The 13,599-nt window shown below is 38.9% G+C and overlaps 1 protein-coding gene across 1 annotated transcript in view; it reads right to left on the reverse strand.

Annotated features, from left to right (window-relative positions):
* Positions 1 to 2,012: 2,012 nt before the first annotated feature.
* The window catches only part of MOCOS (molybdenum cofactor sulfurase), a 234,720-nt gene continuing 223,133 nt past the window's right edge, over positions 2,013 to 13,599 (reverse strand). The window contains exons 14-15 of the mRNA XM_065052850.1: positions 12,925 to 13,029; positions 2,013 to 5,592 (exon numbers count right to left, since the gene is read on the reverse strand). Of these exons, the coding sequence (XP_064908922.1) occupies positions 5,446 to 5,592; positions 12,925 to 13,029 (252 nt within the window). The 3' untranslated portion in view covers positions 2,013 to 5,445. The remainder of the gene's footprint in view (positions 5,593 to 12,924; positions 13,030 to 13,599) is intronic.

Below are 13,599 nucleotides of genomic sequence, written 5' to 3' on the forward strand. Positions count from 1 at the left end.
GGAAAACACAGCCCTTTTAGAAACCAAAAGCTGATTTCACTTCTGGACTGAGGAACCAGCTCTGCATTAACGATCCCGGCCAGAGTACTTTAATTCAGATGGGACACTTAACTCTGAAAAGCAGCGAAAAGCATGAGGTGGGCTCAAAGAGGGATAATGCCAGTTATCCAGGAGAAGCTGATGTTGATGTCCAGATTTGCAGTGTGTTAACAGGTTTTGGTTGCAAATCTGGAATAGAAGAAGAGAAGAAACTGGATTTAACATAAAAATGCACCTAATTAGAGGCTATGTATGAGCCACGCAAGGCAAGAAGCTCTTCATTTGAGATCAATGTATTTTCAAATTTGCCATGCAACTGCTGTAGGAAATCCAATTCCTTGTTTTCTCTCATTTCATCTTATTTGGTGGGTATTTGAGAAACCCTTCAGCAATTTTCAGTGCAAATGCTACAACACACATTTTTTGGTTTGTCCTCTATCCCCATCCTGCCTTTGCCACGGTCTGTTTCCTACCAGGACAATTCTCCAATATCACCCTTCCAGGATGACTTCACAGCACCAGCAGAAAAATGACTAACTTGTGCTGTGACACCTATTTCTGAGATTATTACACAGAGGTTTCTGATGTACCTTTGCACATAGCAGTTGTGCTCAAGGATGCCCCATGTCAAAACCTCCCCAACATCTCTCCCTGTCTGCAGGGCAGTGGGTCACTTCACCCCTTATGGAGGGCATCTGCCTATTTTCTTTTCCACTGGAGGGGTCTCACAACTGATATCATACTGAGTGAGCAGCAAAGTAAAATACTTGACATGAAAGGAAGGGATGAGAGGCCTCTTAAATGGCACCTTGCTTAAGAGGCACCTCTCTGTTGGTGACTGTGTTATCTGAATCCAATTTATAGGCCTGAGAAGACCTACATCCTTTCTTTCCTAAAAAAGTTACAAACTAGGTGGTGAAGGCACGTGTATCTCTTTTTTCTCCTAGACTTTGACTGTAGGAGATGCCACTTTTTTTCCCTCTCGTATTTTTTCCTTTTCGCCCTGGCCTTGCAGCCGGTACATCTAGCAAGAAGTCAGAAACATGGGTCCATTTCCTTTTCTGCTTTTAAGAACTCAAATTCATCCTTCCCCTAATGGTCTATTCCAAAACACTCTCAGGGCATTCTCCTTTGTTCTTGCTGAAGTTTCACCTTTAATTCCTTTCTTCTTAAAAGCTGGTGGCCGGAGGAAGGAGACAAGCCTCTGTAACCCACTGCCTCACATGCCCAGCAGAGAGGAAGAATGCTCTGTCTTCTCCTTCCTTCTCTGGGGGCTGTTTCTATGTTTTGTCCAAGTAGATGCCTCATGACAGCTGTATAATTAGAGAGACAGGGATGTTCTTCCAGGTCTTTTACCTCCACAGGAGTGACGTATGTGTTGGGTTAGCGAGTCATGCTCTTTTTCCCCTCCCACCCTCAAGTTTACCTCAGAGTCAAGTGTGGATCCGGCCTCACTGTGCCCATGTCCCTGTCCCTCTGGCCCCGTGAATCACAGATCGTTTCCCTGTAAACCTCATTAGAAGGGAGGGACCAGCCTTCCCTGTGATTCCCACACAAAACCAGTCCTGTTAAGTCCCCAGTTTCACCTACTGACTGATAGGTTAGGCAGTGGAGAAAGACGGTGCTGGATCCCTCCAGGCAAAGGAGAGGGAAATGAACCTTCTCCAACACGCTGAGATCCAACCTCTGGATAACAGAAATGGCTCTAACAGGACTGCTTCTGGACATATTTTAAAGGAAACTAGTGATTATTATTGCCTTTTATGCAGGGCCTGAGCTGAGTGTGCAACTTATTGGCATGCTGACTAGACAGACGGAGACCATCAGTGCAAGAGCTGGAGGAACACCTCACCTGTGATGACACATCCCTTCAGTCCTTAGCCACCTACTTGCCCCATAAGAAATGCCTCCAAGTAGAACTTAGTATCTCACGAGCCCAAAGGTCAAGAATATAACCACCACCAGTAGACATGTCAAGCACAATATATATTTTATTTGTTTCATTTCCAGGAAAGTTAAAAACCAGACTGAAGATGAAATGCATAGCATAATCTCTACAATTTATGACCAACAATCACATTTTTATGCAGTCTTTCCTTTTGATTTGTGTACAATTTTGACTGAAGGGTGACCTATAATTTTGACCATATTTTGAAGGATGCCATTGAAAATATATAAACTGTATCTGAAATATCTTAGTCAGATCAGAGAACAAAGAGTTCAGAGGTTTCTTTTAAAAATGCTGATTTCTGTTCTGTAATTTCAGCCTCCTGGTTATTAATAGAGCTTGTAACAATCACTATTTTTGCTTTGAGATTTGAGAAGGAGTTAAGTCCCACAGAAAATTGGATGGATCTGAATAATTCATTGTAAGGAAATATGGATTAGTTTTCAAATATATGGAGGACTTTCTATATACAGCACTCTGGAAATACTGTATTAAGTACATTTCTTATCCATATAAGGTAAACATATATCTGCAATTAGTCCAAAGATTTAATTCTGCTGCAATAGGAGTACTTAGATGAAAGAGCCTGCATTCATATGAAACGGTCTTTTTCCTACATTCTCTGAAGTTTGAGAATTCAGCCCTTATAGAACATATAATCTTTCTATGTAATATCTACAGTGTTTCAAAGTGCTTATGCTGTTTTCATTCCTGCAGTACCTGAGTTTGCATTATACTGTTTCTTCTTTCTTTGATTTTTTTTCCAGATTATGGGAGGGATGTTCTTTCTACAAACTTACAGCACATGTTGTTTAAAAGTGACTCTTCCTAATTCAAGATTTTCCACAGAGTATTGGCACTGATAAGAATTTGTCTTCATTGATGGGAAGACATATCAATACTGGCGGGAACCCTCCACTTACTAGAAGGGAAATATTATCCTTTATTGAGATGAAAGATTCCTTACATCTCTTCCATCAATCTGAAGCATTGTGACATTTCCTATCACTGTAGCACAAAGATGTTCCTTCTGGGAAATGCACAGAGTATACTAATGGGTATATTTATACATTAGAGAAAATCTTTTTTCCCCCTGTAAAATGACAAAATTATTCTTGATCTGATATAACTAAGCCACTGCAGAGAGAAAGTGTAATTGTCTGTAAATAATAGGTCAAAATGACCAAGCATGACATTTTTAAAGTTCAAATCCTCTCATCCTTAGTTATCATAGATTGCATTAAGACTATTCACAAACAGTATTTGTCAAGCCACTGTGTACCAAAGTGACTTATTTTGTAGTAAATCCAATAACAAGTGAAACAGAGCTTGCTGAGGTTTGCTTTCAATTTCCTTTTCTAACTTCTGTGCCATTTTAAACAAATGACATACTGTTGAGGTGAAGAGGACAGAGCAAAGCACCAGAGATCACCTGAAGGTCAGCATACAGCAGGTCTCTTCGTATCAAATTTGCCAGAGCTGAGCTGGCTTTCTACCCAACAAAACAATGTTCTGCATAACAGAAAGGCAAAGAGCGAAACAGTAAAGAGATTTAGATACCAGGAAGCTGCTTTTCAAGGTTCCAAAAAAGCCTGCTCTTTACAACATCAGATAATTGACTATTAGACAGATAAAACCCCTGCTTTTCAAAGCAGACATCAAGGAGCAGTGCCTGGGCTCTGAAGTGGAAGGTACAACTCTCAAAACTGATCCTCAGTTTACATACATATGAAACGCCTCCCTCTTCCCATCTATTTTATGGCAGGTTGTAAGAAACAGATAATGTCTCTTCTCATTTCCATTATAAAGCTCTGCTGAGAGACTAATAAGAGTCTGTTCCAGCTGAAGTGAGTAAAACCAGTTCTTCAAAAGAAGGAAAAAAAAAAAAAGGAAGCAACTAGTTCAAAAAGAAAAGAAAAGAAATGAAAAAGACCATCTTTGAATTCTGATTCACGCACTAGGTGATGTGCTTCCTTTTTCCCACTGCACGCTGCTCTGCAGTAGTCGCTCCCCTTTCAGAATGACTGTTTGACCAATTCTTTCTCAAAGCCACCTGGTCCCCTCCAGGGATATGCTCAAACAACTCGAGGATTGCTTCAGCCAGAAGCGTTTTCACACAGTTCAAGCCAAAATTGCCCCAGGGAAGACCTAAATCATGTTGGATGAGAGTTCTGATGGTGCTTTTAACAGGGTCAAGATTTCACATTCCAAATGGCAATAGAGCAGCCAAAGTAGGAGAATTTCCTCTTCTAGAAGGACTTCCTGAAAGCATGAAATCACCCTATGGCTGGCTGGATGTGTGTTGAGGGTCACTAAACACCTGGCTTCAGTGTGTTCAAGCTTGCATTGCACTGACTTTCCATGTGCTTTACTTATCTATTTCTTTACTTCTTTTTGGTGTGGCTTGCTTTATTTATTTTTGGTTTTAAATTTTCACAACAATCAATATTTCAGACTAAGTCCCAGGTTTCAGACATTTGCTCTCAGAAATCAGAGAGCATGAGTCATATTCAGGAGAGTAAAGAATTCAAAAACCTTTTAAGGACATTATGAAATGCAAAGCATAACAAAAAAGAATACTTTGGCCTGTTTGGGATGGACTCACATCCCAACTTTCAAGAGTTCCCTTAAGAGGCCATTAAAGATCGCTGAGGATAAACAAAGTTTGTACAGAAAACATAACTATATTAGTTGAAAAATCACTAATTAGAAAAAATGTGTCAATGCAAACAAGCATGTAGGAAGTCATCACATAAACTAAATCAAGTGGAAAAGCAGCAAATGGGAACAAGAGAAAGAAGATGAGAACAAAAGGATGAAACTGCTTCACAGGGAATGTGTTTTGCAAACAGCACACTGAATCTTCACTGATCTTTCTGCCTTTTGGGCAACCTCACACACTACTTCCAAAGAGGGAGACACAGATTTCCTAATAACAGTTCCCTCTTCTCCAGTGCTTTCAGACTGCCTACACACCACCTTCAGTTTTGTTTTTGAAAAGCTGAATGGACTGATACTCTCACGCCACTATCCCACTGTTCCCATCCACATTGTTTCTAAAATATGTCCTGCATCCTCTCTCCCAGTTGTGGTTTTAACAAAGCAACATAAGGAAGCAGTGTATTGTTATGTTTACTTTCCTTCATTGAGATGTGGGTTTCTGACAACAATGTTGAGCTTGTTTTGGAAGTCATCTGCCAGTAAAACTTGATCAAACCTGTTGCATCCTGAAGCAATTGAGCAAAACAGAGTTATGGCTGCTATAACCTATTCACAAGCAAAAACATGTAGGTGAGCTGTAATTATCAAGGGTTCTGCCATCTGATAACATCTCCAGCAAACAGAAAATTAAACAACTTAAATCAGAAGCAAATGAGTGGAAGCTTTTTCCTTTTTTGAATAACTGACTACTGACTTTTCCCTGTAGTTGCATAGAAATCTCATCTCCACCAGAGAATCTATCCTGAACATTTTTCTTCACTGGATGTTGGAGGCTGAATTTCTGTATTCTCCTTCAGCACTGGAAGTACTTGAGATCCAACCGATAAAATATCTGGAAAGGATGAGTGCAAGGGCTGGTTCATCAGGTATATGCCAAAGTTTGTCTGAAAAAAACAAATATTTATTGAGACATAACTCACGTCAAAGTAATGAGAATTATAGAGGATCTCACAACCCAGATATGTTTAGAAAAACAATATTGCTTTGAGAATAAGGAGGTATGTATTATCTCTACATAATTAAGAACATTTTAAACTAATTAACTATAATAGACTGATAAACAAAAGCTAACCTGATGCCATTCAAGAAGAATACCTTAAGTAAGTAGATAAATAACAGTGTTTCATCATGAGTTCCATAGTATCATATATGTAATTTACATTCCCTCACAGTCTTGTCATTTAATGACTGTTCTGATTTCTTGACAAATACAGTTAAAACATTATCACAAATAAAGGCTAGGCAGCAGCAGAATGCATGTATGTTCAAACAGTGAGGAAAAGTCTTGCATCTTCTACCATGAATTATTCGCTTTGTTAACAGAACTTTGTTCTGTCTCACCTTTGTGAATTTCACTTCATTTGTTTTTATGAATATTTCAGTGTATTTTACAGAAAATATTCAGAAAGTTTGTTTTACCAGGACTACCACTTATTATCTGTCATTGCCTGTGAAGCCATCCAACATAAATTTTAGAAATACTTAGATACATGTTCTTGTGATACCAAATAATAATAAAAAAAGAAGAACAGAACAACCACTTCACCCATGGACCATACAACCCTCACAGCCACTGAAAACCTGACCCAAACGTCTGTGCTCTTACATGTGGTCTTGACCTTAAACACGTTGAATGTTACAGTTGCAGCTGTGAACAGCCGGGTGTGATCTGTGTGTGAACAGGTGGGTGTGATTCACCACCACCTATGTAGAGTTTAGAAACCTGCAAGAAACAGACTTGCAATCTCATGATAATATTTGCCAAACAATTAGAGAATAGTTAATTAAAGAAATATGTAAAGTAAGAAATAAAGTAATGCTGAAGACCATCTTAAACTGATAATTGGTTTGTTGACTTCTGAATGTCTCTTCAAACTGAGGATCTTGGGAAACACAACATGAATTTTCTTGTCTTTTTTTACAGGTTTTGATAAAAAATATTTAGTTTTGGTAGGCTACAGCTAAAGTGTATCAGTCACTTAAAAGTGAAAGATAAATAAATAAGATAATGAAATTAACTTAGTATTTCTGAAACAAACAAACAAACCAACCCAAATTGTAAAAACAAAATGCTATTCTCCTTCTCCATTTCCTGATTAGATTTACTGCCATTGTTCAGATCGATTAACCTGAAATTGAGAGAATTACATTTACAGCAGCTTTAGAAAAATAGACTAGGTAAACGGAATTGCAATAAATTAAAAAAAATAGTGTTAGCTGAATTTAAGGGAGCATATTTGACAGACTAAATATGAAGGCAGTATGTTTTCTCCTGTTCTTGCACTGTATAATTAAATAACGCTACAGTAATGAGGTAACACAACACAGCTTTTAGCCTTTGAAGAATTAGCAGGATGTAAGGCTGAGACCCACTCCCAACTAATAGAGATGCTATAAAACCAAGATCTAGCCAAACATGGCCTCAGACTCTGAATTTGAGTCTTTATCTCTCCTTTGTAGTCCTAAACGTTAAAAAGAAAACCTAACTCCCAAGCAGACGACTTTTCAGCTCCTTCTGCTATTCCTTCATCTCACTGATATTTTATGTGTACGGGGCATGAGTTGGATCTGATCAGGCCTATCCTGTTAATGACACTTTTTGGATACCATAATGGTGTCAGTGCCAGTGAATTCAGGGTAGATCCTCGTGCTCACTGTTCTAGTATTTAATGCTGAGGAATGACTGCAGCACAGTGACTGTGTTGGATCAACCATGGTGCTAAAATGGTAAGGTAGTAACTGTTTCATTTAAGATATGATAGTATGTAGCATTATTTTCTCATTCTCACTTTTCTCTTATTTGTTGACAAGCTGTGGTTTCTCCATTGGCATAAATGATGTGCTTTTCAGCCCTATGGTTAATAACCTGGATTTACTTCCCATATCCTAATGCAAAGATGACAGTTGCCACAATTTTGTTGGTTTAAAAACATCAGGAAATCATAAAACAAATATTGTGAAATGAGTATTAGTCTATGCTACACTGTATTTCACACAGGAAGGAATTTTATAACTCATCCATGTAAATGAAATTATTTGATACATGAGAAGCTGTTATAGCTTTAATTTATATTTACTGTATTGGCATCTTGATTTATCTTAAAGCAAGACTAAAGCAAATCTAGGCAGATTGTTCACTGTGGAGAATTTAGTTTACAATTTTTCTATTGTTGTGAGTCATTTAGCAAGATTTTTTTGTTATAGCACTTTAAACCATTCAGAATTATTTAAGGAAAAGCATGTGTCACTATATCTTATCTTCAGGTGTTCTAAAATACTATTTTAATACATTTCCTTAGTATTTCCCTACTCTGATTTGGCATCTAGACTCTCAGAGTATTTTTTTTCAGTGCTGAGACTGAGTGATGCCTAAGGAGTTTTCAAGGTTACGATATACTTATGGTATAAATATTCTAGTATTAATACCTGCTTGGATGATCATTTACTTGTAAGAACACCCATTGTTGGCATCTTTCTTTTGTGAATATTCTTAAGACCAAAATTTAGCTTGTGACTACCAGAAGTGGATTCATATCTTTTAAGTAAATTTCCTTGTTTTTTCAATGATTACAAATATTGACTCAGCAAATATGGATAACAAAAAAAAAAAAAAACCCAAGCAACCACAAATATGCATCTTGCCATTTCAGCTGTTTCAAGAGCAAGACAAAATGTAGAAATTGGCCCTTCTCACATTTCACTGATGAAAAATGAGGCTTTCAGAGGCAGAGATTACAGCCTGCAGAGTTCTTACAATGAAGCACAGAATCTCTCTCTGTTGTTGCTACCCTTTCCTGACTTCAAGGGCATTTTATTCTGCATATAACCTCCCCAGAATGCAGCAAGAACTGAACAGGGAGTGCTGGACTGTGACTTCTGTGGCTTTTATCCGCTTGGTCTTCTGGCAGCGGTAGGGACTCTTTCCATCACTCTTAAACTTCACAGGGACCAAAACATGAAGCTTCTTGATCAGTAAAATGGACAACATTTCAGCACTGGGGTAAATAGATAAAACGTACTTATTCTTGCCAACCATGAATCATATGATAGTCATCAAACTCACTTAAAAGAGGAGCTATAAAATGCTGTAATTCTTGCATGTTGTTTCAAGTATATTCACTGGATCAACACTAATATGCACTGCTTAGATTTTCACTGGCAGAGAAATATCCTGGGTGCAGTATCTCCTCTTGTAAGACAGAAACCTGAGGTGCTACATCTGACAAAGGCTGAGATGAGATGAGATGCCCTCAAGATACAGCTCCTAAACAATCAGTTATTTCAGACAAGCACTCTGTAGGGAAAATGCCCTGCTGGAATGCGTAACAAGCACATAAGTGATACTGCATGCTAAAACTTAGCTTTGGAGGGATGAGTTCTGGAACTTGCCCCTGGATATAGCTCTCAGCTGCTTTCTCTCAACAGATGAATTCACCTGATCACTTCTGCTCCTTTTGTTCATATAATGACATAAACTCCTTCCCATGCAAAAGTTTGTGAGATAAAATTATTAAAGCCAAAAGAATTTGATTTTATATGGGAAAGCTTTATTAGGTCTCAATTCACCAAAACTTGCTAGTAAAGCCTTACAAAACAGGAAAGTGGAGGTACTCACTTTCAACATGCTGATTTTTCATATTGGAAACAAGGGAAAACTTTAACTTGGTGCTTTGTTGAAAATATCAGGACAGCAGAGCTTTTTACTAAGAACTGTTTTTCCTTTGTGCTCTACCTTAAAGAAATGCATTTCCCAGTTCTTCCACCAACAAGATAATTTTATTATTTCAGAGGTCTATTAATTACATCAATCACTATTTGCAAGTGTTCCAGAACTTTAGATGAAAAGCATTGCATAGTGTAAAGCCCTGCATTACTACGAAAATGATGATAATGATGCATCAGATAAGAGAAGTCATTTGCTATCCTTGCTAACGCTTCAGTAAGCAGTCCAAAGGCACAGCGTCTAATTCTGCAGGGGAAGAAGCTCTCCCAAGGCACAATGAGATACATTAAGGAAGATCAACAGCCCACAGGAAGAAACACAACGCTTTTACTGTATGAGGGCATGTGCAAACATAATGGATTTCCCTTGATGTACCGCTATCCATACATTTATGTTGGGGCAGACTGGTAATGCGATTCCCTTTGCTACCTTGACAGCAAGTCCCAGCTTATATTATAGCACTGCTCCAAATCTACCCACAGGGCTTCCGCTGTTGCTACTGTTAAACCGCATCTGCAAAACACAGAAGATGGGCAAGAATTCCACGTCCTCTCCTTTCTATGTGTGTTTTGCATCAGGTGGTGATGCACGTGAAGCAGCGTGTGGCTATTTTTATGCTATTTGCTTAATGTAGTTATCTAGGCTTTTGTAGTCTCCTGCAGCAACAGAGAGCGCTCTGTCACAGAAGCAGAGCTCATTTTTCCTTTTCAGTCAAAAATTACAGAAGGAATCCTTAATGAGTGTTTCTTCAGAACTGACGGTAGCAGAGCTCAAGTTCGTTTTGTCAAGGTGTTTGCATTTTATTTCAAACAATGTGATAAAAGATTTCATAAAAAGTAGCTGGCTAGGCTTCAGCACCCTGCTTTACATTCACCAGGAAAAATGCAAATTGCTTGTGTGGCTAATTACAGTAGCTGGTTCTGGCTTTCAGCTGTAATTCATCTATGCAAAGCCTCAGTCTTTCAACTTGGAGCACCGGGTTCTCAGAGTCTCAGAGGGATGGAATAAAAATATGATTTCAGAAATAAATATTGAATAATCTCTTACGAGCCTTACTTTATTTAGCTCATTATTGAAGTTCATTGTGAATGCTGTCATTTGGGCTACCAGTTTGATAAAGCTCAATATATTATTTCAGGTTGGTGTTCTTGAAAAAAAAAACAAAACAACAACAACAATGAAAGAAAATGGTAAATATTGACATCTAGCTCTCTTATTAAGCATTCAGGATTTACTGTCCATTTGTATATGCCATTTCTTTAACATTTTGGAAATTGAGCAACTACAACAGCCTTTCAAAAATATCAGTTCCCCTTGTACTAGAAATTAGCTTAAATCTTATTTTGCTGCATTTTTTTCTTGTAGTTTGAATCACATCAACAGCTGGAAACAAACATTGCTAAATTTCTTCACTGAATCTGTATCCGATAAAGAAAGAAAATGAAGTCTGCTAGATGACTCCTTAACAGTAAGGCACATGCTAGAGACATGAGTCACCAAAGCGTTAGTGCTGCATTTTAACACAGTCACATGAACTCCATGTTTTTTCTCTCTCCCCACTGTGAAAGGTTTGGACCAATGTCCTCTGCTAGGTCTGCTTAGCACACTGAAGATATCATAGTCCTCAGGCGCTACTCACTGATAAACAGCTGCTGATCGTCACCCCACAGGTGACTTGCAGAAGGGATGGGCTTTGAGGTCTTCTCAGAGCAGCTCAGCCAAAACCAGCAGTTTAAACTCTTTCAGCTGCCAAGCTAACCCAGAGGACTTGGCCTTGTGCAGAGCAGGGCATGCTCACAAACACCCATCTGCCAGCAGTGCTGAAGACTGGGAAAAGTAAAACAAGCTGAAGGGCCAGTTCTTTGTAGCATGAATGTCATTGTGCAGCTGAGGGAAGAAGAGGACTCTTCCACTGTGAGGAGCGGCCCTGTGCTCTTGCAGTGTTTCCCCTGCCATGTGTTTATCTGGCGCTAGGTTGTTCTCGAGAAGCTGGATTGCTTTTGCCTTAATTATGTTTGAATGTTACTTGGATCTTGGATTGCTTTTATCAAGAAAATCTTCATATTGCTGAGCTAATCAGAATGAAAGAGAAGCTCATCCTTGCTGTGGGAAACATGCAGAAGATGCTTTGCCTCTTTTTAGAATCTATGTCCCAGGTAAGGTTTTGTTGCCATTTGGGAAGGTCCCTGAATACAGAGTGCTTTCCCTCTACAAAGGATTCAAGTCATAACTCAGTAAAACCCACACAGGTAGAGAAAGTTCTCTGCGTACCCCACCCCCTGTGGCAGCTGGGCAGCATCCCAGCCCAGAGAGCCAGAATGCACTCTAAAGTGTCCCAGACGTTCCAGCTGTGGCTCACCATTAACTGGAGAGGGCATTTCTCCTCAGGCTACCCATGGCCAGGAGCTCATCTCACAAAGGCACATGTGGTCATCTGGACGCCAGAGCCTGCTGTGCAACCCTAAGTCACCTCAGGTCAGCGAGAAGCTGTGCCCAGACAGCTGGCCCTGCCCGCTCGTCTCCCCCCGGATCTCACTGCACCAGGCGGCTGGCTCCAAGTCGGAGCTGGCGGAGCCATTCACCAAGGATAACATTCACTGAAAATGTAGCTCTTTGTTTGCTTAATGAGTCACTGAGACAAACCGATTTATTAGTTTTTTTTTTTTTCCTAAACAAAGAATGCATTATTTGTAACTCGTTTGTGCATTGTTTAGGCGAATAATTTTCAACCTATTTGTTATCGCTCTGCTTCTGTGCTGTGCCCAGTCTCTGGTGTTTGGCTGGTACGGGCGAGACTTCTGAGCCCTGACTGGCTGACCAACTTTTACAACAGAAGCTTAACGAATAGGAAGCAATGAATTCAGAGCAAAGATTTCCAGCTAAATAAATACTTATGAAGAGATCTGTGAAACTTTTAGGATGCCAAGCTGTTTAGCCACTGTCTGAGCACTCTCAGTTTCAAGCTGCAATGAAACCTTAGGAAGCAGAAGGACTCCAAAAGAACATCTGTATTTCACACCTCTCCAGTCACCTTCTTAACCAATTACTCCCCACTTTGACTATATTCACATCTGCTCTGTTTTTCCTGCTAAGTGGTTTCTCACATTAAGAATAAAGATTAGTCTTATGAGCTAACTGTATCGCTTCAGACACTTTCAGATTTTTCTGCAGATTTCTCCTCTTGAATGACATCAGTGCATCAGCTTGTGTTTTTCAAGACCAAAATGAACACATTGTAAAGCAGTACATACTGAATAAAAGCAAGCACTGTGAAAAATAATGCATATTAATAGTCAATTTCTGAATAAAAAACGTGTTGAGCATTTAATGGAAATATCTGGCTTGCAAGTGCATCCTCTTTTTACTGGAAAAACAAATTGTAGTGATTAGCATAACAACTTAATCATGAATGTTCTCTCAGCAGATATTTCAGTATGCATGCAGTGAAATCACTACATCCTTCTATACAGCTCTTTTGGAGTTCTGTACTGACCTTTTTACCTCTGGCAGCAGACAGAGACTGCAGAAATTCTTTGTTTCGTTCCCCAGACTGTTGATCAATGCAGATTATTTGACATCTGCTACAGGGACCCACAACCTGAAATTTCAGTTAAAGAAGGTTCACAGCTGTATATCAAAGCAGCACAACACAGAACAGTACAAGCTTCTGACCATCATATCCTAAAAACACTTATCTCACATACTTTTCCTGTGTTCTTTTAAGTTTTAATTATGTAAGAGGTCAGGTCTGTTCACCTAATGTAGGTACATTTTCAAAAAAAAGGTCTACTTGCAAAGTTCTTATTGATTTTTTTTTTTAATTTACTTTTTTTTTTTTTACTGAAAACTTTCCCAGAGACAGAATCTGAGAAATAAAAAACATTTACAGATTCGAATTTCCTGATGGCTTAATTTCGTTTATAGGTTGGCAGGGCTACTTGCCCAAAGGAGAACTGAATACAAAATTAATCTCGTGCCTCAGGATTTAACCCAAGGAGGATTTTCTTGGAGTTAAACTAACAGGGTTTGGTTTACATAGTTTCAGTGCAGCTGAAATATACAATATCGCCCATTCTTTCTTATAGGCATAGCTCCTCTAGATAATCAGAATGCAAGATGTGAGTTTTCACAAGTTTATATAATCAGAAGGAATAATGAGAACCTGTAC

Source organism: Columba livia, chromosome 2 (assembly GCF_036013475.1).
Source record: "Columba livia isolate bColLiv1 breed racing homer chromosome 2, bColLiv1.pat.W.v2, whole genome shotgun sequence".
Taxonomy (NCBI): Eukaryota; Metazoa; Chordata; class Aves; order Columbiformes; family Columbidae; genus Columba; species Columba livia.